The sequence below is a fragment of the Eptesicus fuscus genome, chromosome 4 (assembly GCF_027574615.1).
Source record: "Eptesicus fuscus isolate TK198812 chromosome 4, DD_ASM_mEF_20220401, whole genome shotgun sequence".
NCBI lineage: Eukaryota > Metazoa > Chordata > Mammalia > Chiroptera > Vespertilionidae > Eptesicus > Eptesicus fuscus.
In genome coordinates, this window is record NC_072476.1 from 699,880 (window position 1) to 723,245 (window position 23,366).

At 53.5% G+C, this 23,366-nt stretch overlaps 1 protein-coding gene across 1 annotated transcript in view; it reads right to left on the reverse strand.

Annotated features, from left to right (window-relative positions):
• Nucleotides 1-518: 518 nt before the first annotated feature.
• The window catches only part of PDILT (protein disulfide isomerase like, testis expressed), a 46,660-nt gene continuing 23,812 nt past the window's right edge, over nucleotides 519-23,366 (reverse strand). The window contains exons 8-12 of the mRNA XM_028136999.2: nucleotides 10,057-10,254; nucleotides 6,062-6,182; nucleotides 3,215-3,393; nucleotides 1,786-1,875; nucleotides 519-908 (exon numbers count right to left, since the gene is read on the reverse strand). Coding sequence (XP_027992800.2) covers nucleotides 639-908; nucleotides 1,786-1,875; nucleotides 3,215-3,393; nucleotides 6,062-6,182; nucleotides 10,057-10,254 — 858 coding nt within the window. The 3' untranslated portion in view covers nucleotides 519-638. The remainder of the gene's footprint in view (nucleotides 909-1,785; nucleotides 1,876-3,214; nucleotides 3,394-6,061; nucleotides 6,183-10,056; nucleotides 10,255-23,366) is intronic.

Consider the following 23,366-nt stretch of genomic DNA (forward strand, 5'->3'; position numbering starts at 1 on the left):
CAACAAAGATGCCATTCAGGTTTAAAACCAGGGCGTGTGGTAAGCCTGCCTGGCTGAGGCTTGTGAAATGTCACTTCAGCAGCTTTAAGAAGCTTGGCGTTTGGAGGGGGCGGGCCAGAGGCACAGAGTGGCAGTAGAGCAACCAATGAGAGCCTAGTGCAGCCAGCCGGGAGGGGGCGGTGTGGACACGGAGGATGTGGGTGGGTCAGTGGAGGCAGTGAGTGGAGTCTTCTGCTGGGGCCTCGCTGCTGGAGAGACTGGGTCACTTACTGACCGTGGAAGAGTGAGGGCCCGTTTGGGGTTGGATCTCTTTCTTACTGTGGCCAAATGCAACGTAAACAAAGCAGTGCCCCTCATGGGGAAGTTTTAGCCAAACTGGGGGGCCCGCCGGGGAGCTGGTGTGCGCGCGTGGCTAAGTGCTCAGCGGGCCCTCAGGTGCTGCTCCGAGGGCTTCCCTCGCAGCCCGTCTGCGTTCCAGGCCATAGGCTCCTGCAGGCGGCACAGGCGTGACCAGAGCAGACGGAAACCCAGCGCCTTTATTAGCCAGCCCGCCCCGCCGCAGGGAGACGCAGTGCGATTGGCCCCTCAGGGCGGCAGGCCGTGACCTGGACGGCACCTGCCCTCCTGCTCGGAGAAAGCTACAGTTCTTCCTTCACTCCTGGCTTCTTCTCTGGTCTTGGTGGTTCCTTCGGCTTAGCTACCAACCCCTCCTCCCCCCCCTCCCCCTCCTTCCCCATCGCCCCTTCCTCTTCCTCCTCCCCCTCCTCCTCCTCCTCAGTTGTTTCCTTCTGCCCAGCTGGCTCTTCCAACTTGGTCACTCTCTCCAGCTCAGGCAACGTCTGTTCAGGAAACTCTTCCTTAGAGAATACCTCCTCTTCTATCACCTCACTTTGCTCAACAGACGTTAGCTATCAGAGAAAAGGAGGGAGGGGAGGAAGGAGGAGACAAAGAAAGAAAGAGGCAGAACGTAGGTGATGATTGTGATGGTAACTGCCAACCCCCTTTTCCTGGAATCATCCAAAGAAGGTCACCTGAGAACCTAGTGGGCAGGAGGCCCGTTGGCTTGGCTGGGGGAGGGGCTTGGCTGGGGGAGGGCCCACGTGTGGCTTTGCCCGCAGGGAGCCATCCTTCCTCCAAGCTAAGTCCCTGGGTGTGGCTGCCCCTTGCTGAGCTCTGGGACTGAGCCTGTGGCCCAGGCCTGGCGGTAGGACCTCACCCAGGACATCTGCTGAGACTGTTAGGAAGTAGGGGCTTGCTAAGCGGGGAGGTATTGGTGGAAGCGACTGCTTGGAGATGAAGTCAGCATCGAAGAAAGAGGTGAGAGACACAGACAAGGGTGAGAGTCTGATTGCCGGCTCTGGCGCTCTGCCAGGTGAGGGGGACAAACCCCTCCGTGGTTTAAGCCAAAGAGCAGATTCTGACATTGTGACGGGAAGGGCCTAACCAATGCACGCAGCACCTTCCAGAGGGCCTCACGAGCATGAGTGGAGCGAGGGGTGGGGACTGGTGTCCCAGGAGAATGATGTCATCAGAGCCAGGATCCCGCTGCAGGGACAGGAGGCTGGGGCGCAGCCTGGGGAGCCCTGTGCGACCTCAGAGCCTCTGCCCCCCCCCCCCCCCCCACCACCACCCAGGTCTCTAAGTCTGCCATCTGTTTCCTCGGCTACCTGCTCTGACTGTTTACCCTCTATCCCAGGGGGCACACGGTCATGGGGCACACACTTCCCTAGCCCATTGAGCTCCTGTTCTGTGAGACATAAGAATCCGGGGTGCTGTTCACCTTACCTCATCTCCCCCCTCAGTCCTGGCCTGGATCTGACTTTCCAGGAAGTCAGAGAAGCCCTGCACGGTGTGTTCTCCCGTGTACAGTACCGCCTGGGGAGGAAGCGGACAGTCAGGCAGCCTTGCCTGCGGGAGACCCGATCGCTGCATGGACGAATGGGTGGCATTCCCAACTGCCTGCGTGCCACGGGCAGGCTCCTTGGCCGCTGAGCCCCATTACCAAGGCTCCAAGTAACGATAAGACCCTCAGCGGGCGGGCGGGCCCCGCAGCGCTCCCTCAGCTCCTCCCTCAGCGCTGTGGGCTAGCCGCGTGCTCGCTCTCTCACTCCCTTCCTCGCTGCAGCATGCAGGCCCGGCTGCGAGAGGACTGAATGGGCTCCGGCATGAGGACTGAATGGGCTCCGGCATGAGGACTGAATGGGCTCCTGCATGAGGACTGAATGGGCTCCGGCATGAGGACTGAATGGGCTCCGGCATGAGGACTGAATGGGCTCCGGCATGAGGACTGAATGGGCTCCGGATGGGAGCGTTGAGGCGGCCTGCTCGCGGTGACACGCCCCGCTTTTGCTATTTCTATTACTACAAGAGGAGGAAGAGTAGCTCCTCGTTCACAAACCCTCCCGCACACGCGCCGCTCAGCACCGCCACTTCCTCCTCCTGCGCCTTTAATAAGAGGGAGCTGCTCACCGCCACGGGTCTAACGTCAGCTTCCAGGTCTGCGAGAGAGCAGCCTGGGGACCCAGCTCACTCCCCACCTCCCCGCACATCTGCTGCCCAGGAGGGGGCACGCCCTTCACGGCTGTGGCCACCCTTATGCTTCCCACCCTCATTCACCTGACACCCTCACTCTTCCCCAAGACCCGTGTCTGCTTAACGCCTCCCAGCCGCCTCCGTCCTCCCGAACCTGGCCTCTCCAATCCCTATGGAGGTGGAGATGGGCCCAGGTCATGACCACCCCACCTCAGCCCCGCTCTTCTGGGAGGGCCCCTGGCTGTCATTCTTTGATGGACACCGGCCCCACTGGGCCAAGCAGCATGGAGAGTGCGCTCCTTCAACAGGGGTGTCATCGCTGACTCTAACACCGAAGTGTCAAAGACGGGGATTGTTTCTCACCATGCGTTCTCTTCTCCCAGCAACCGCACCCCAGCATTCACCTGGCAGTTCCCCCCAGAGTCTGGGTGCCACAGGGAACCATGGAGCCCGGGCCTGCCCTATCCAAACCCCCACATCCCCTTGGCCACGGTGCCTGGGTCAGGGCTGAGCCGCAGCCTTAAGCTGGGCCAGTGACAGTGAGTGGAAAACGCTCTGAGCAGGACAGCATGCTGTGCCCAGAGCCGAGCCCGAGGCGGGCTTGGCCGCGGGCAGAGCTGGACTAGGAGAGACCGCATCATGAGGACGACATGCGGTTCCCGGCCCGAGACCCCGGCCTCACTTGCTGCGCGTGGGCGGGGAAGAGCCTGAAGAAGGGGTGCCGGTCCAGGGGCTCCAGCTGAATGTCATTGGCGGTGACGTCGATCATGGCGATGCTGACCGTGGAGTGGTCTCGGTACTTCGTGCCCAACTCCTCCCACACGGGGAGCAGCCCTCTGCTCTGGTGGCACCAGGGCGCGTCTGCAAGGCAAGGGCTGTGTGAGGCCCCGGCGCCCCCTCAAAGCTCCCGGCTACGCCGGCCCGGGTCCTAGTGAGGCTCGCGGCCTTGACACGGCGCCCCCCTTTATTTCAATAGCACACAGGTCCTCCCATCCCAGCATGCCCCTGGTCACCGTGAACACCTGCCCTGCCGCCCACGGCGCACTCCCGTGCTGGGAGGGTTCCTCTGCTCCTCACGGCCTTTAGCACAGCTTCCACCCCCGGTGAAGAAAACCAAGAAACATGTTCACGCTAGATGATGCCTCATGCTCTGCCAGAGAGTGTGTATGTACGCGCATGTGTGTGTGCATGTGTGTGCATCCATGCCTATGTGTGTCTGTGTATGCCTGTGTGCGTGCATGTGTGTGCCTCTGTGTGTGTGCGTGCATGCCTGTGTGCGTGCATGTGTGTGCATGTGTGTGCGTTCATGCCTGTGTGTGTGCCTGTGTGTGCGTGCATGCCTGTGTGTGCATGTGTGTGCGAGTGTGTGTGCATGTGTGTGCCTGTGTGTGCATGCCTCTATGTGTGCATGTGTGTGCCTGCCTGCCTGTGTGTGTGTGTGCGCGCATGTGCATGTGTGTGTGAGCTCAGGAGTTGTCCCAGCCCCGGGTCACCTAGTCGATTAACCAGAGGAAGTGCAAGTCACGGGCAGGCTGCTCTGACGTGTGACGTGGTGCCACCTGCCTCCGGGCCCGGGAGGCGGCGGCGGGAAGCGAGCGGGAGGGGGGGTCAGTACGTCTGCCCCTGAAGAGGGGCCGCCGGGCTCCCTCAAAGGGCAGTTCAAGGAGCTGTGAGTCTGGCCCGGCACCCCGTCCTCGGGAGGGAAGTCGGGGACCGGCTTGAGGATGGAGAGGTGATCTGACCTCGCCTTTCCTCCCTCCATTAAAGCGCTTTTCTCCGCATGAAGAGGGGCCTCAGGGCCCAGACACTGCATTGGGCCGATCACCCTCCATGACCAGCCAGACGCCGCCAGACGGCCTGCTCTCAGCAGCACCCTGCCCGCCTCCTCAGGAGCCCCTGGGCGCCGCGTGGAGCGGGAAGGCGCGTACAGCCACGTCCAGGGACCGTCCAGCAGCCCCGCTTCGGAGAAAAGGAGCCTGCTTGTCCTGTTCCCAGGCCTCCAGGCGCCGGCAAGCACGGCAGGCCACCTCTCGGTCACGGGCAGCAGGCCCGCGTACCCCGCCTCGCGGGCCGTGAGCACCGCCTGCGGATGAGAGGCCACTCCAGTGAGCGCTGGGGGCCTTGGTGATGCCATCCAGCCGTGGCCACCCTCCAGGGAGTGATGCACTGGACGGAGCTCGCTTTGAACTCCTGCCTGCAACTTCCTGTGGACCTGGGGGCGTCCCTGACCTCTGAGGCCGGCTGCCCTGGTTTGGGTCATGGATGGATCCACCCAGCCTTCCTAAGACGCCTGTTCTGGGGAGGAATGACACGTGTGGAAACAGCAAGCTCATGCCTGGCTCATTGTACGGCAGCGGTTCTCAACCTGTGGGTCGCGGCCCCTTTGGGGGTCGAATGACCCTTTCACAGGGGTCACCTAAGACATCCTGCATACCAGATATTTATGATTCATAACAGTAGCAAAATTACAGTTATGAAGTAGCAACGAAAATAGTTTTATGGTTGGGGGTCACCACAACGTGAGGAACTGTATTTCAGGGTCGCGGCGTTAGGAAGGTTGAGAACCACTGGTGTACGGGCTCAATCAGCGAAGCTCCGTCAGTTACACACGCGGATGTCTGAGTACCTTCACTGTCACCCTTCTCTGTGTCCCTGGCAGGAGAAGGTCCCCAGGCTGGATGTCACGTGGAAATGAGAAAAGTGAGGAAAGGGCCTGGTCCGTCGATGAGCCCGGGAACTCAGGGACGATAACAGCAACGAGAGCTGTCCCTATCCGGGCTGACAATGCCAGACCCGCTGCTCAGTGCTCTCCGGGTGCGGTTTGGGTGCCCAGGTTGGGCACACCGCTCAGGGATTAAATACAACCCCCATCAGCGGCACACACCGGACCCGCCGCTCCGCGGTGACAGCACAGGCACGGGGGTCAGGCCCAGGGTCAGCCCCGGTTCCAGTACCTCCTCGCTGCCTGCAAAGTGGGAGCAGTGAGAGCAGCTCCTTCCAAAGCGCGGTGAGGGTGAAATGAAAGCACGCTCAGCAGGGCTGGGTGCGCTATCCGAATTAAAAGCCACCGGCCTGGCTGTGTGGCTCAGGGGCAGCACATTGACCCATGCACCAGGAAGTCGAGGTTCAATTCCTGGTCAGGGCACAGGCCCGGGTTGTGGGCTCGATCCCCAGTACGGGGCGTGCAGGAGACAGCTGATGGATGATTCTCTCTCGTCACTGGTGTTTCTCTCTCTCCTTCTCCCTTCCTCTCTGAAGTCAATAAAAACAGAAACAAAAGCCACAGGCCTGGAGTATGGGGACGGCATTTCACACATTCCAAGAATTTAATTTGGGGGCCAGTTGCCTTGTTAGCTGACAGCATCTTGATCCAAACTTTCTGGGTGTCCGAAGACCACCCTGGATGGCGCTGAGATAGATCTGGGAGATTTGGGTGCCCGAGAATTGAGGAACGACACTTGAGAAGTACCTTCTGGGCCAACCCCCCCCCCCCGCCCCCCGGCCCCTGCAGCCTCTGCGGAGCACTCACAGAACAGCACGAAGACGTCCCTCTCCCTGTCCAAGACCACGGCATCGAAGTTCTTCCCAACCAGCTGCTTCACCGGCCCCTGGTCCCAGTGCGGCGGGACCTCTTCACTGGGCTGATGTTTCTAGGAAGCACTTGGAGAGGTCAGTGGTCTCCAGAGAAGGGTCGGCAATCCCTCCTTCTCCCCCCGCCGCCCCCCACCCTCCTGCCCTCCTGCAAACCGGGGAACATGTGCTCCGGTTCTTACAAGACCCTGGGAAAGCGTGTGTGAGGCTGAGGTCTATCATGAGTTGACGTCAGGTGGATTGTCCAGGGCTAACGGGGGTCAGAGGCTGAGGAGGAGGCCAGGCTCCAAACGGTTCGAGAAGCAGTTTGTTCGATCACCAAGTCATTTTCCCGTAGGAACTAATGTAAGTGTAATTCATCCTTTCCAGACCCCAAATGACTCCGTTTTGACCTTCCTTACACACAGTGCATGTCTAATGTGCTGTTTCATCTGTAAACAAACACTTCCTTCTTCACATGCATCGAACGCCCCCTCCCAGCCTTAAAGGAGTCACATTCTGCACTGGCTCAGGGGTGTCTCCCGGGTCAGCATGCGGCATCTCCGCCTGTTCACAGACCACTGCCTCTGAAGCTGTCAGGGGCTCGCTGCTCTCCCTTTATTCAAACCCACAGCAGGGTGTCTACCTCCTCAGCTGCCGGGGCCATTGCTTCTTCCCCACCCTTAGCAACATCAGCACTCTGGATGCCTTTATGTTTTAAAATTGTGCTAATGGTTGAAGTTTGGTTCAACAACAGAGACATTTTTTCTGTGAACAATTTGGAATTGTTTGAGATGGGAGACTCGAGAAACGAGGTTTGACTGTACATGATTCTCAGGAACCTTCGCTGAGAGCTAGCTTCACGTCTTCAATATCTTGAGTTTGTTCCCCCCACAAAATATTAGCTGCCCCCCATTATACCGAGAGCCAAAGCCAAGGTAATTTACACGACCCGTTCATCACACCTGGTCCCCCAGCTCCCCAAGCTCCTCACCCTCGTCTGTGCTTTTGTCAGACGTACCGGTCTTCCATTTCCCAGAGAGCTGGCCGTCCTCCCGCCTCAGGCCTGTGCTTTGCTGTTCGCCCGAGAGCCTCCCCCAGGCTTCACCGCTCTGCTCCCGCCTCTCCCTGGGGACTCAGGGTTACCCTTCAGAACGACGCTGCGGGGCCGTACCCTGACTCTCCCCAGACCAGCTCAGCGCCTGCACCACATGCTCTCACACTTGGTGCTGTTCCTTGTATCACTTATTCAGCTTGATTCCTTATGTTTCTTTTTCTGGTATTTGATTAATGTGTCTCTATCACACAGGACAGAGTATCATGAGGCACTGCTTCCTTCACCGCTGCTGGGTAAATACAGGACCCCAATGAACAGTCTGTGAGTGAAGGAAGGAAAGAACAGCCCAGCACTTGCTTCTCTTTGGAGGAAGTGGTGTCAATCTCAGCACATACATGTTTGTCTGCAAACATTGCTTTCTGAACACGTCTTGAATCCACACCTTCCTCTTTGTCTGCACTGCTACCACCCGAGTCCAGGTAGCCTTCATCTCCACCTAAATCCCTCCCACAGCCCCCTGTGCCTCGAGCATCTCCTCCTCACCCTCTCCACACCTTTATTCTCCTACCAGCAGTTCAGACTTCCCACTGCTCTTAGGCTATCAGATCCCTCATATGCTTACAAGTCCTTGCCATCTGGCCTTTGCCCAGCTCAACAGCCTCCTCTCCCACAATTCCCGCTCTCATCCCCACTCCAGCTTGTAGAAAGGACTTGAAGATTCTTCCCAAAAGAGCATAAATGGTGTGAGGACTGGGCATGGGAGATGGGACATGGTGACAATGATGGAGAATCAATAATGGGCATACCGGACAGATCTCATAAGTCACATGAAGGATGTTCCTTTCTAGTCCAAGGGCACAAGAGGACCTGTTGGCCCTTGACAGGGAGATGGGCACCTCTGCCACGTAACCAGAGGGCAGAGAGAGAGAGCATGGCAGAGCTCCAAGTAGGCTTGTAGACGTGGTGATGGAAAGCGAGGGGCCTCCCTAAAGCCTTCTGTTTTCTTAATGATCTGAGTAGAGTGCTCAGTTGAGACTGGACGTGGAGAGAGGCATGAGGAGACACAGGGCCCGAGACTGAGAGAATGAACCAAGAGGAAGTCACCCCGAGCTGTCAGGACAGCTCTCAGCCTGTGGGAGGTCTGGCTGGTGACGCCGTGGGCCAGCCTGCCTCACAGTGACGCTCTTGCTCCAGCGCTGGCCCGGAAGCAGCAAGGAACTCGAGTGGCTTCAGCCAAGGCTGTGGTTTTGCCTGGTAAATGCTCCAGGTGGAGAAGAGGTGGAAGGTGGGCAGGGATCGAGGAGCGAAGAGAATCGGCCTCAGAGCCAAGCGCCGTGGAGTCCAGGCCCACAAAGGAGGGCACTAAAGAGCTGTGCGGGGGGAGCAGGCGCTGGAGACCCTGTGGGCGCTGGAGAAGGGAGCCAGGAGGACGGGAAGCTGGCACTCGGCTTCCAGAGGGAACGCCGCCTCCCGAGCGTGGCCGTGGAGCACGTGGCTTCCCCGGCAGGACACACCAGCTGTGGGCGAGGAGGAGCGGGTTTGGGACACTGGCATCCCTGGAAGTGATGAGAGTCAGGGTGGAGGGAAGTCTGTAATGAAAGTGAAAGCCCCGAGGGTGGAAGAGGATCATCAGAGAGCAGCAGCAACTGGAGGCAGGAGCAGATCAGTCCACAGTCATGGGGTCCGGAGGACCTGGGGGAGGGCGTCCTGAAGGCAGGAGGAGGAGACGTGACCCAGCGGAGGCATGGAGGACACCAGCCTCAGACTTGGCCCAGGACGATGTGCATAAGAGAACAGCTTTCACTTGAGGGCTGCAGGGGAAGTCGTCTGTGGGGACACAGACAGAAGGCCACGGACAGAAGCCTCAGAGCAAAGGTCACCGTACACGCTGGTGCCTGGGAAGTTGCTCCAGAATACGCTTAAAGAATGCCACCAATGCTCTCAAAAGTGTCCCCATTTAGAAAATAAAACTATGGCCACCTGATTCCACAGGCAGCTGGCGGGGAGCAGGCGCTAAGGAGGCAGCCGGAGAGGCTGTGCTGCAGCAGGGGAGGCACCATCCTTGGGCAGCCTCTCCCCGCTTTTAGCAAAATAGCCTCCCTTCCGGCCTCCAATCAAGATCCTGAGCCGGTGAGGCTGAACCCTGAGTACTCACTGCAGTCGAGCCCCTCTCCATCCCCAAGCAAGCCCCTACCCTCAGGCCAAGTGTCGGGAAGCAGGGGACTTGATTGGAAGGCCTGGAAGGAGGGTTCTCTGAAGGGTCCGGGGCCTCTGAAGGCAGCAGCCCCTGCCTTGACCTTTCCAAACAAGTCCGATCCCCGGGTGTTTTGCTAGAATCTCTCTGTTTAAAGACCTGACCTTGTAGAAGCAGGTGCTTTCTCAAGGATGCTTTCCCTGCTGATTGTGTCTAGAGGTTAATCTGAGTTCAGGCTGTCGTTACAATAAGGGCCAGTGAGGCCGGCGAACAGGACTGCTTTTACAACTAAAGTAAGAGTCCCTCAGCCTCTCTTACACAGAAAACTGTGTCGAAGTAATCTATCTGTTCATCCGTCGCTCAGCGGCTGCCGGGCAGCCCCCACAGGCAAGGAAACCTCTTACATCAGAATCTGAAACGAGGTGTCAGCCCTGGGGCTGCCTACATTTATATCGGTAATCTTGCAAAGGGAATGCCTTTACTTTAAGTATAAAGAATTAATAGTGGAACTAGAGGGTCAGGACAGATCAAACGTTGGATAGAGCAGAGGTGGGATATGGGTATTTCCCCACATTGCAGCCTGAGACTCACCTTTCTTCTCCACCTTCATTCAGATGACCGAGCCAGCACAATTAGATTAAAAAAAAAAAAAAAAAGAGTGACTTTGAGGTTCTGGATAAACCTTCTTTAAGAACAAACTTACCTTGGCACTTCTATTCAGGTAGCTGCGCCCAAATTTCTTGAGGTTTTGGGAGGTTATGCTCTCGAAAGGCATTTTGTACCTCGCATCAGAACTTAAGTTTAGGATTTGGACAGACGGGATATTGACCGCTGTGATCCGGAAGTATTCAAAGATACGTCCGTTTCTGGGTTCGTCTGCATCCACCAGGATGAAGAGGATCTGTCAGATGGAAAGGATGTGAGAGACAGGAGTGGCAGTTAGGGAAGGGGGTCCCTGGAGAGGAACGAATAGTGACGTGTGGGGACCACGCCAGCCGCCAGATTGTCCACAGACTGTTACATGGGAAGGGGAAGGGGGAGGGGGCACGGGCCGGCTGTGAAACCGTGACACTGACACCATGCAGGGAACAGGGGCCAGGGGCCAATTAGGAAGAACACAGGGCACAGAAGACAGGGAAGGTCCGATCAGAACGTGGATGAACTGACAAAGAAGCTGCGAGCATTTATCAACCCGCAGACAGAGACTCACTGGACTAGGCTTGATCCATTTGAGAGAGAGAGGATTTCCCATTTGGGGCTCCTCCCCAGGGGGGTTTGTATATGCTTGCAATAAACTTCCACACTTTTTCTTAAAGTCTTTCAGTCCGAGAATGTATTCTTTAGACTTTGTCAGATGAGAACCCGCAATGAGCGAGTCCCAGCTTGCCATTCGGGGTATCAGAACCCAACCACACCTACGTCCGTGGGTACTGGAGGTCATGAAGGGGGAAGGAACTGAGTCCCTTACGGAGGGGGAAACTGGGGGCAGCGGAGGGAGGGCACAAACGCAGGGCCCACCGTGCCCGGAGGCTTCCGGAGGCTCCCCCCACCAGGCAGGCCGCCGGCACCTGCGCACTGCCCTGCACCCCATCCACACACGTAGGACGTCAGGCGGTCCTGGGCTTCATCCCAGGTCCTGAGCAAAACAGGAACTTCCCCTCTCTGGGCCTCGGTTTCATTGTCTGTAAAGAGGTGATTTCAGAGCGCGCACCTTACAGGGCTGCTATGAGAACTAAACAGGACGATGTATGTAAACGCTGTGTTCAGTGACTGGGAGGGAGAAAATGCTCAACACATGTCAACGCGTCAGTATTCTAAATTCTTTCATAGCAAGGAAATCCGTGACGTCACTCATTCGTTCAACAACATCCATGGAGCTCATGTTGTGGGGAAGCAGACAGCAAACGAGGGAACAAGCTGGCACACCCGGAGGGAGAACAAGCGGACTGTGGTCAGCACAATCACCGCAACACGCCAAGCGCCCACCGCGCACACCAGGAACGCGTTCACCAGCAGCGTCGCTGTGGCTGGAGCGTCATCGGGGCACTAATGGGCGGAATGGACATGAACCACTAAATAGGTTTGAGGCCTGGACGCTTCACTCCATGTTTATTTGGAGTTACAGAGTTTTTCATTGTTTTGTTTAAATTTCAGTCATTTTCTTCAAAAGAAAAAAAATGCCTCTTGTAAAAATAAAGAGAAAAGGGAAGTAAGTCGCGCCCTCGTCCAGGTGGGGTAACCGCGGGAGGACAGGCATGGTGCTTCAGAAAAACAGGTTGGTTTCTAACGACGAGAATGGCCACAGTAATAATAAGCACCATTCATTGCGCATTTGCCCATTGCTTTACATAAAGCACCTCTAACTCTTACCACAGAGCTCCCTTGTACACCTGAGGTGACAGGCTGGGAGCTTAAGGAACTCACCCAGGACAAAACCCACTTGTAACAGGAGGAGAATTTGACCTCAGTGTGTGCGATGCCTGAGCCTAGAAACGTAATCACTTGCCAGACGCTCTGTGCTGCTTCACACGGCCGCTTCCGATGGACACACTCTCAGAGGGAAGGCAGCGGAGCCGTGTGTCTGCACAGCAGACTCAGCGAAGGTGAGAGAAGAAGGAGCACAGGTTTGGCAGGAAAGGAAGAGGCACGGGGGCTCAGACACAGAAGAAGCAGTCCTGAGAGGGAACTTCATAGCACTACAGGCCCACCTCCAGAAGCAAGGAAAATCCCAAGTAAACAATCTGACTCTACACCTAAAAGAACCAAAGAAAGAACTAGGAAAAGCCACGCATAAGAAGAAGGAAGGAAATAAAGATCAGAGCAGAAATAAATGATATAGAGATTAAAAATAAACAATACAAAAAATCAATGAAACCAAGAGCTTGTTCTTTCAAAGTCAAACAAGATTGGTGAACCTTTAATCAGACTCATCAAAAAACAAAGAGAACCAAAAAAAAATAAAATCAGAAATGAAAGGGGTAAAGTGCACTGTTGTGGGAATGCCTACTGGTGCAGCCACTGTGCAAAGCAGTATGGAGTTTCCTCAAAAAATTAAAAAGGGAACTGCCTTATGATCCAGCGATTCCACTTCTGGGAATTTATCTAAAGAAACCAGAAACACTAATTTGAAAGAATATATGCACCCCTGTGTTCATTGCAGGGTTATTTACAGTAGCCAAGATCTGGAAACAGCCCAAGTGTCCATCAGAAGATGAGTGGATAAAAACAGCGGTGGGACATTTACACAATGGAATACTACTCGGCTGTATAAAAGAAGGAAATCTTACCCTTTGCAATAGCATGGATGCACCTGGAGAGCATTATGCAAGTGAAATAAGCAACAGAGAAAGACAAGTACCACATGATGGCACTCATATGTGGAATCTAATGAGAAAACTGAACTAACAAGCAAAATAGAGACAGGCTCCTAGAGAGAGAGCAGGCAGACAGCTCTGGTGGAGTGTGTGTGGGGGGGAGGGGGGGGAGGTTGGAGAGGGGTGGGGAGGGATTGAGTAAAAAAAGAAAAAGAGAGAGAGAGAACTCATGGACATGGACAGTAGGTGGCGATTGCAGAGGTGGGGTGGGTGGAGGTGGAATAGGGCATAAAGGAAATAAAAGGCGATGGAAAAAATAAAATGAAAACAAATTTTTTTTAAAGAAAAGAAAGAGCCAAGAAACAACTGACATCACATAAATACAAAGGACTGTAAAAAAAAATATTGCAACCAACTATATGCCAACAAATGGGACAACCAGGGTGAAATGGACAAATTCGTACAAACATACAATCTTGAAAAACTCAATCAAGAATATCAGAAAACTTGAATAGACCAATAACAACTAATGATATTTAAGCAGTAAGAAAGAAAAAAAAAAAAAAAGCAACTCCCAACAAACAGACAAAAGTCCTGGACCTGACGGCTTCACAGATGAATTTTACCAAACATTCAAAGACAAACTAACACCTATCCTCCTCAAACTATTCCAAAGAAATTAGAGGCGGGTCCTGGCCAACATGGCTCAGTGGTCAGAGAGTCAGGGTTCAATTCCCAGTCAAAGGCATTTAGCTGGGTGTGGGTTCAAGGGCGTGCATGTAGGAGGCAACCAATCGATGTCTTTCTCTCACATCGATGTCCTCTTTCTCTCTTCTCTCCCTCTCTTCCACTCTCTCTAAAAATCAATGAAAAAAATAGCCTTGGGTGAGGATTAACTAACAATTAAATAAGTAAAGATAAAGAAAGAAAGAAAGAAAGAAAGAAAGAAAGAAAGAAAGAAAGAAAGAAAGAAAGAAAGAAAGAAAGAAAGAAAGGAAAGAAGAGAGAGAGAAAGAGAGAGGAAGGAAGGAAGGAAGGAAGAAAGGAAGGAAGGAAGGAAGGAAGGAAGGAAGGAAGGAAGGAAGGAAGGAAGGAAGGAAGGAAGGAAGGAAAGAAGGAAGGAAAGGAAGGAAGGAAGGAAGGAAGGAAGGAAGGAAGGAAGGAAGGAAGGAAGGAAGGAGGAAGGAAGGAAGGAAGGAAGGAAGGAAGGAAGGAAGGAAGGAGGATAGCTTCCACCCTATATTTACGAGGCCAGCATTCTCCTAATTCCAAAACCAAATAAAAACTCTACAGAGAAAGAAAATTACAGGCCAATATCCCTGATGAATATAGATGCTAAAGTCCTCAACAAAATATTAGCAAACAGGATCCAGAAAAATATTAAAAGATCATATACCATGATCAAGTGGGACTTATTCTAGGGATGCAAAGCTATTATAATATTCTCAAATCAATAAATGTGATACATCACATAAACAACATGGAGGATTAAAATCATATGATCATATGCAGAAAAAGCATTCAATAAAATACTGGACCCATTTATGATTAAAAACTCTCACCAAAGTGAGAATAGAGAGACCATACTTCAACATAAAGACCGTATATGAAAAGCCTACAGCCAACATCATAGTCAATGGGCAAAAATGAAAAGGGTTTCCCTTAAGATCAGGAACAAGACAACGATGTCTGCTTTCACCACTGTTATTCAACATAGTACTGGAAGTGCTACCACAGCAATCAGACAAGAAGAAGAAATAAAAGGCATCCAAATTAGAAAGGAAACAGTAAAACTTTCAATGTTCACAGATGACATGACCTTATACATAGGAAACCCTAGAGACTCCACCAAAAAAACTACTAGATCTATAAATGAATTTGGCAAAGTAGCAGCATACAAAATCAATATCCTAAAATCAATTGCATTTCTATATACTAATAATGAACTATCAGAAAGAGAAACTAAGAAAATAATCCCATTTACTATTGCAACAAAAAAAAATAAGGTAACTAAGAATAAATTTAATCAAGTATGTAAATAACCTGGACTTGGAACAGTATAGAACATTGAAGAAAGAAACTGAGGAATATACAATTAAGTGGAATATACCATGTTCATGGATTGGAATATACAATTAAGTGAAATATACCATGTTCATGGATTGGAATCATTAACATCATTAAAATGTCCATACTACCCAAAGCAATCTATAGAATCAACACAAACCTTATTAAAATACCAATGGCATATTTCACAGATCTAGAACAAATATTCCAAAAATTTATATGGAACCAAAAAAGACCCGGAATAGCTACAACAACCTTGAGAAAGAAGAACAAAGTTGGAGAAATCACAATACCAGATATCAAGTTATACTAAAAACTACTGTAATCAAAACAGCCTGGTACTGGCACAAGAACAGGCATATATATAATCAACCCATGCCTCTATGGTCAATTAATATTACATAAAAGGGACAAGAGCATACAATGGAGTAAAGACAGTCTGTTCAATAAGTGGTGTTGGGAAAATTGGACAGATACATGCAAAAAAATGAAATTAGACCACCAACTTACACCACACACAAGAATAAACTGCAAATGGAGAAAATCCCAGAAGACATAGGCAGTGAAATCTCAAACATTTCTTGTAGCAATATTTTTGTTGATATATCTCCTCTGCTGAGGGAAACAAAGGAAAAAATGAACAAATGGGACTACATCAAACTAAAAAGCTTCTTCACGGCAAAAGAAACCATAAACAAAGTGAAAAGAGAACCCACTGTAGGGGAGAACATGTTCACCAATGACATACCTGATAAAGGGTTAATATCAAAAAATATAAAAACTTATCCAACCTAACACCAGGAAGACAAACAATACCATTAAAAAATGGGCAAAATAAACACTTCTCCAAAGAGGATATGTAGATGGCCAATAAACATGAATAAAATGCTCAGTGTCACTAATCATCAGAGAGATGTAAATTAAAATGACAATGATATATCACCTCACACCTGCCAGACGGCGACCATCAATAAATCAACAAACAACAGCGCTGGCTAGGATGTGGAGAAAAGGGAACCCTAATGCACTGTTGGTGGGAATGCAGACTGGTATAGAAACAGTACAGAGTTTCCTTAAAAAATTAAAAATGGAACTGCCATTTGACTTAGTGATCCAACTTCTGGAACTATATCCTAAGAATCCTGAAACACCAATCAGAAATAAGTATGCACCCCTATGTTCATAGCAGCATTATTTACAAAGCTAAGACCTGGATACAGCCCAGTGTCCATTGGTAGATGAATAGATCAAACAATTGTGGTACATTTACACAATGGCATATTACACAGCTTTAAAAAGGAAGGAACCCTTAACTTTGTGACAGTGGGGATGGACCTGGAGGTTATAATGCTAAGCAAAATAAGACCCCAAATAGCTACAACTATTCGGGGTCAGAGAAAGACAAATACCATATGATCTCACATATATGTGGAATCTAACATAATAAACTGATGATCAAAAGAGAGCCAGAGGCATGGGTACATGGAACAAACTGACAGATGTCAGAGGGGAGGAGAGGGGGAGGGGGGAAACTGCATGAAAGAAGGTGAAGAGAATAACCAAAGAACATATATGCATACCCAGGAACACAGATAGCAATGTGGTTACAGCCAGAGGTAGAGGAGGGTGGAATCTGGGGGGAGGAGAGCAACAGGGAGTAAAAAGGGGGGACATTTGTAATCTAATCTAATAATAGACAAATATGCAAATTGACCACACCTTCGCTACACATAAGCCACGCCCACCAACCAAGCCACGCCCACCAACCAATCAGGACGAGTATGCAAATTACCCCAACAAAGATGGCAGCTAATTTGCATATCAAGACAGCGTCCAAAGAAGCCAAGAGCTGCAGAAGGGAGTAAAGCTTCGAAGAAGCAAGCAAGCCATGGGGGGGGGGAGAGAAGGGCAGGGCAGAGGCGGGGCCGGGGGCGAAGGGAAACGCGGGTGGGCTGGAGGAGAAGGCGGGGCGGGGGACAAGGGAGGAACGGAAAAAAAAAAAAAAAGGGAGGAACGGAGGCGGGGTAGAGTGCAGCAGGAAATCCTATTGCAGGATTTTTCCTGCAACGGGAAAGCTAGTCCTCTCTAATAAAATGGTAATATGGAAATTAACCATCACTCCACTACATAAGCCATGCCCACCAGCCAAGCCACGCCCGCTAGCCAATCAGGGCGAGTATGCAAATTAACCCCCATCCAAGATGGCTACAGCCACAGAGAGCAAGGTTTCCCAGGTAACAGAGGAAGCCAAGCTTTCCCATAGCCATTGCAGGCCTAAGCCTCCACTCAAGCTACAAAGTTTCAATTATAGAAGGTAAACAAATTCAAACAAATGGCGGCAGAATGGAGCTTGAGAGAGCAGGCCAGGGTTGCTGGCGGCAACAGGGGAAGCAAAGCTTTCTGCACACCCTGGCCGGGCTCACCCGCTTAAGGCAACAAAGTTTCAATTGTAGAAGGTGAATTAACTGCCACAGAAATGGCTGCCGCCCCAGAGGGAGCAGCAGGCTTGGCTCTGCTCCAGGCTACAAAGTTTCAATTGTAGAAGGAAAATAAATTCCAGATACCAGGGCCTCCACTTGGGTTGCCAGGGGGCGTGGCCAGCCTGAAAACCACCACAGACCCCTCGCTCAGGCTGCCCCACGCCCCAAGGGAACCCCACCCTGATCAGGGACACCCTTCAGGGCAAACCAGCTGGCCCCCACCCGTGCACCAGGCCTCTATCCTATCTAATAAAAGAGTAATATACAGATTGATCATCACTGCAACACACAATATAGCTGCCCCCATGTGGTCCAAGATCCTGCCCCCATGTGGACACAAGATGGCCACCACAAGATGGCCAGCAGGAGAGGGCAGTTGGGAGGCACCCGGCCTGCAAGGGAGGGCAGTTGTGAGGGACCAGGCCTGCAAGGGAGGGCAGTTGGAGGTGATCAACCCTGCAAGAGAGGGCAGTTAGGGGTGACCAGGCTGGCAGAGGAGGGAAGTTGGGGGCAAACAGGCTGGCAGGGGAGCAGTTAAGCATCAACCAGGCTGGCAGTGGAGTGGTTAGGGGGTGATCAGGCTGGCAGGCAGAAGCGGTTAGGGGCAATCAGGAAGGCAGGCAGGCAAGCAGTTGGGAGCCAGCAGTCCTGGATTGTGAGAGGAATGTCCGACTGCCCGTTCAGGCCCGATCCCACCAGGATCAGGCCTAAACGGACAGTCGGACATCCCTCCAGGAGTCCCAGATTGGAGAGGGTACAGGCTGGGCTGAGGGACAACCCCCCGTCATGCACGAATTTCATGCACTGGGCTTCTAGTGTCAACAATAAAAAAAGAAGATTAAAAATTAAATAGCAAAGAATACATAGGACTGAAATGCAAAACAGTAAATTGGTATAAAAATTAATATGCAACTTATTCCTGGCTTCATTTATAATCAGCAAGGCAAGTAAATGATGTCTGGGTCTACATGTCTAGGATCATCATCCAGGAACCCCAAGAAAGAATAGTGCCATAGAACCAAGATGGCGATGTAGGTAGACACCAGTACTCACACAACCACATCAAAGTACAACTGAAACACAGAACAACCATCATTCAGAACCGCCTGAAAGCTGCCTGAATGAAAATCCTACAACTAGAGAAGTAAAGCATAAACTACACTGAGACTGGTAGGAGGGAAGAGGCACAGAGTGAGCTGGTCCAAAACCCACATGTGGCATTGTTTTAATAGGGAGGGATATCTCCAAGGCCTCCTGTGAGGAGCAAGGGGTCCTGGCCCCACAACAGCCCCCCAGCCCAGGGTTCTAGTGTTGGGAAGAGAAGACCCTGTAACTTCAGGCTGAAAAAAACCAGTGGGAATTGTGGCTGAGTGACATGGAGGCTGCTGGAGTCCCAGGTATTCTCTTTTTTTTTTTTTTTTTTTGAGAATTTTTATGAGTTTATTTGAGCAAAACTGACAACAGCCTCCCAGAAGCAAAATTTTAACAGATTGGAAAAAAGTAAGGAGGGTTCCATGACATCCATTGGTGGCAGATTAAGGAGAAAGGCAAGGGTGGGGGACATTTCTGGCATTAGATAAAAAATAAAATGAAAAGACACAAACTTCCTTTCCATTGGTGGGTACAGGATAGCTAATAATTAACATTTACAGCACATAGAGGTGGTATTGGGGAACAAGCTAACAATGAGAGGTTTTGTTGTCTCGTGCCCTGGGAGGGGAGGGGGGCTGGAAAGGGAGATTACGTTGGCATTTCAAAGTTATGTTATCTTACAAGTAAAAAGACAATAGTCAGGTTCATTTAAGATTGATTTTTGTTAAGAAAGCTACAGGCCTAGCATGTGACTTCCGGCCATGTCTCACTTTTAGTTAGGAATTCTTTTTTTTTTTTTAATTTATTTATTTTTTAATTTCTTTATTGATTAAGGTGTCACATATTTGTCCTCATCCCCCCATTCCCATCCCACACCCCTCCCCACGGATGCCCCAAGCCCCTGTTGAACTTAACCATTGGATAGGCTCATATGCATGCACACAAGTCCTTTGGTTGATCTCTCCCCCCTCCCCCCACCCTCCCCTATCCTCCCTCTGAGGCCCGATAGTCCAATCGATGCCTCCTTGTTTCTGGTTCTGTTCTTGTTCATCAGTCTATGTTGTTCATCATTTCCCCTAGATGAGCGAGATCATGTGTCACTAGAGATATACTTATAAGAACTGAATGTGAGACGAGCAATAATAGTTATGCTGACAGGCAAATGAATCAGTCTGTATTGAGTTTCTTTCTGGACCAACAGTTCTTTTGAGACCCAATTTTAATGTCCACCAGTTCCTTATGTGTACATGTCAGCACTGACCCCTCAGCTCTGGATGGTGGACAAATGGTGGTAACGGAGGTCCGACTCCCTCTGGTTTGGTCTCGGCCGGACCCAGGGGCACGGCTTCACCCGGACTCAGGGACATGTGGCCTCACCCAAACCCAGGGGGCGCGTGGCCTCACCCGGGCCCGGGACCCAGCCTCACCCGGATCCAGGGGCACTTGGCCTCACCCGGACCTGGGATCCAGCTTCACCCGTACCCAGGGGCGCAAGGCCTCACCCGGACCCAGGGGCACATGGCCTCTCCCAGACCCAGGGGCGCGTGGCCTCACCCGGACCTAGGTGTGCGCGGCCTCACCCGGACCAGGTACCCAGCCTCACCCGGATCCAGGGGCCCACGGCCTCACCCAGACCCGGGATCTAGCTTCACCCGGACCCAGGGTCACATGGCCTCACCCGGACCCAGGGGCGTGTGGCCTCACCCGGATCCAGGGGCACACGGCCTCACCCGGACCCAGGGGCGCGCGGCCTCACCCGGGCCCAGGACCCAGCCTCACCCGGATCCAGGGGCACACGGCCTCACCCGGACCCAGGATCCGGCTTCACCCGGACCCAGAGGCGTGTGGCCTCACCCGGACCCAGGAGTGTGTGGCCTCACCCAGATCCAGGGGCACACGGCCTCAACCGGACCCAGGGGCGCGTGGCCTCACCCGGGCCCGGGGCCCAGCCTCACCCGGATCCAGGGGCACACGGCCTCACCCAGACCCAGGATCCAGCTTCACCCAGACCCAGGGGCGCGTGGCCTCCCCCGGACCCAGGGGTGCGTGGCCCCTCCCAGACCCAGGGGCTCGTGGCCTCACCCGGACCTAGGTGCGCGCGGCCTCACCCGAACCCGGGACCCAGCCTCACCCGGATCCAGGGGCACATGGCCTCACCCGGACCCGGGATCCGGCTTCACCCCGACCCAGAGGAGCGTGGCCTCACCCGGACCTGGGGGCGCGTGGCCTCTCCCAGACCCAGGGGCGCGAGGCCTCACCCGGAGCTAGGTGCGCGAGGCCTCACCCGGACCCAGCCTCACCCGGATCCAGCCACACATGGCCTCACCTGGACCCGGGGGCATGTGGCCTCTCCCAGACCCAGGGGCGCGTGGCCTCACCCGGACCTAGGTGCGCGCGGCCTCACCTGGATCCAGGGACACATGGCCTCACCCGGACCCAGGGGCGCGTGGCCTCTCCCAGACCCAGGGGCGCGTGGCCTCACCCGGACCTAGGTGCGCGAGGCCTCACCCAGACCCGGGACCCAGTCTAATCCGAATCCAGGGACACATGGCCTCACCCGGATCCGGGCTCCAGCTTCACCCAGACCCAGGGGCGCATGGCCTCACCCAGACCCAGGGGCACATGGCCTCACCCGGGCCCGGGACCCAGCCTCACCCGGATCCAGGGGCACACGGCCTCACCCGGACCCGGGATCTAGCTTCACCTAGACCCAGGGGCACGTGGCCTCACCCGGACCCAGGGGCGCGTGACCTCTCCCAGACCCCTGGTCGCGTGGCCTCACCCAGATCCAGAGGCGCACGGCCTCACCCGGACCCAGGATTTAGCTTCACCCGGACCCAGGGGCGCATGGCCTCACCCGAACCTGGAATCTGGCTTCACTTGGACCCAGGGGCGAGTGGCCTCACCCAGACCCAGGAGTGTGAGGCCTCACCTAGACTCAAGGGCATGTGACCACACCTGAGCCCAGAGGCTCGCAGCCTCGCCCGGACCCGGGTCTCAGCAGGGTTTCGTCTTCTTGATCCCAATTCCTGTTGGTCAATTCCCTCTCAGCAATTCCTTCAGCCATTTTCTCAGAGCTCCAGGGCGGCTGCCACAGAATTCATTGGGCAGCGGGCTCGGCGAAGCTCTGGTGTGCCCGATGCACGGCGGCGGGCTGGTCCGGTGTCGCTGTGTCAGCCCTTGGGTCTGCAGCGGTGGCCGGTCGCCGAGTGTGCGCACCTGGCCGCATCCGGGGCGTTGAGATTCTTGAAGGACTCGGAGGTCAGCAAGCACGGAGTCTCCCACCCCATGTCTCCCAGGGGCTCATCTGTCCGTGCTTGGCAGCGAGTGGAGCCGTCCCCTCAGCCGGAGACCGCCGGGGGAACTGCGCCGAGCACGTTCCAGGCCGCCATTGTGTCGCCTGAGCTGTAGTTCTTAAAGTGTGGACTTTGGGTCACCGGCATCAGCATCATCCCGTGTACCCCTCTCTTTTATTCTAGTTGTAGAGCATCTGCTCAGCCAGCCCTCCGGTGGTTCTGGATGGTGTCTGCTCTGCTCTCCCGTCGTAGTCTCAAAATTGTTGTGGTAGGCAACGATCAGGCTTCCACCCTATGCCTCCATCTTGGTCCTCCTTTGTATAGTTAAGTCTTGATTGTTGTTGTGTCACTGGGAGGAATTGTCCTCCAGGCCAATTGGCCATGAGGACCCTCTTTGTCTATATAGGAAGAGTTGCTGTGCAGGAGACATGTTTATGAGCCGGTCTTGGTGCAGCAATGCTTTGGTGCTCACTGAGTCTGCCTCTTGAATGTATCCCTTATGCGAGTGGTTGAAATCTGGTGTCATCTCACACCGACCACTAGATGCCCTCGTTTCTGGGTCTCCAATGTAGTGTAGGTCAGCTACTGCCTGAGGCACTCAGCAGGAAAAAGCCTCTGTGCTCAGCTTGGATGGGGCGGAGTTACAGGGTGGAGCCTACAACCTTGGCTTCCTGTCAGCCCCGCCCTATGAGGTTCCTGTGTCTGTGTCCCTCTGTACTCCTTGCAAACACCTCTGAGAGAAACGCGCCCTGGAGTTTCGCCCGCTGCCAAACAGTCTAGTCTCTCCCCTAATGAATCTGGATTCCCAGATTCTCGCCTGGAACTGGGTTTCAGTGTAGTTGGAACTGGGTCTCAGTGCAGTCTGGCGCTTTTGTCTCCTTCCCAGCAGGGCAATTCAGCGGCACAGGCAACCTTCCCTCCTCTGCGCACCTTCCCGTGCGCGCCTCTGGAGCTCTGCCTTCCGCCGCTCCTCTGTGCCTGCGCCCCACAGCCCAGATTCATTCCCCCAGCGTGCACCTGGCTTCCCAGGGTTTCGCCCGGAACTGGGGTTCAGTGCAGTTGGAGCTGGTGTTCAGCGCAATCTGGAGCTTTTATCTCCTTCCTGCTAGTGAACGCCGGCCAGGCCGTCAGCCGCCCCTTCCTCTCCGGCTCCGTCCTCCCCGCACGCGCGCGTGCTCGTGTCTCCGCCCGTGTCTCCATACCTCAGGCTTTTACGGCTCCTCTGATTATCCTTGTGGTTTTCTCTTTCCTTCTAGCTGTGGGCATTTCAGTCCGCCAGCTTTCCTGTGGTTCTGGATGATGTCCGTTTTGACTTTTAGTTGTATTTTTGAAATTGTTGTATCCGGCTGTAGGTTAGGTGTTTAACCTATGCCGCCATCTTGGTTTCTCCTCCCAGGTATTCTCTTAAAGGGCCAGCACATGAACTGACAAGGTCCTGCCTCCTCTGACCTCCAGTGCCAGGTGGCAGCTTTGGGGGAATCCAGGGACATACAGGGAGGAACTGGATGGTCTGCCATTAGCGCAGGAACTTGGGCGGCTTTCTCCCAGAAAGGGTTGCTCACAGGGGTCATTATTCCTGTGCTGATACCTTCCCCATTGCAGAGCTGAGCGGTAGCCATATCTGAGTCTCCATCAGCATGATCCACACTGCTCGCTCCACCCTGGTGATTCCCTAGACTCTGCCCCATCCAACTGGCAGCCCCATCCAAGTTGTTTGCAGCTGCTTTTCCATGTGAATGGCCTGTCCTGGCTCAGGCTTCAGAC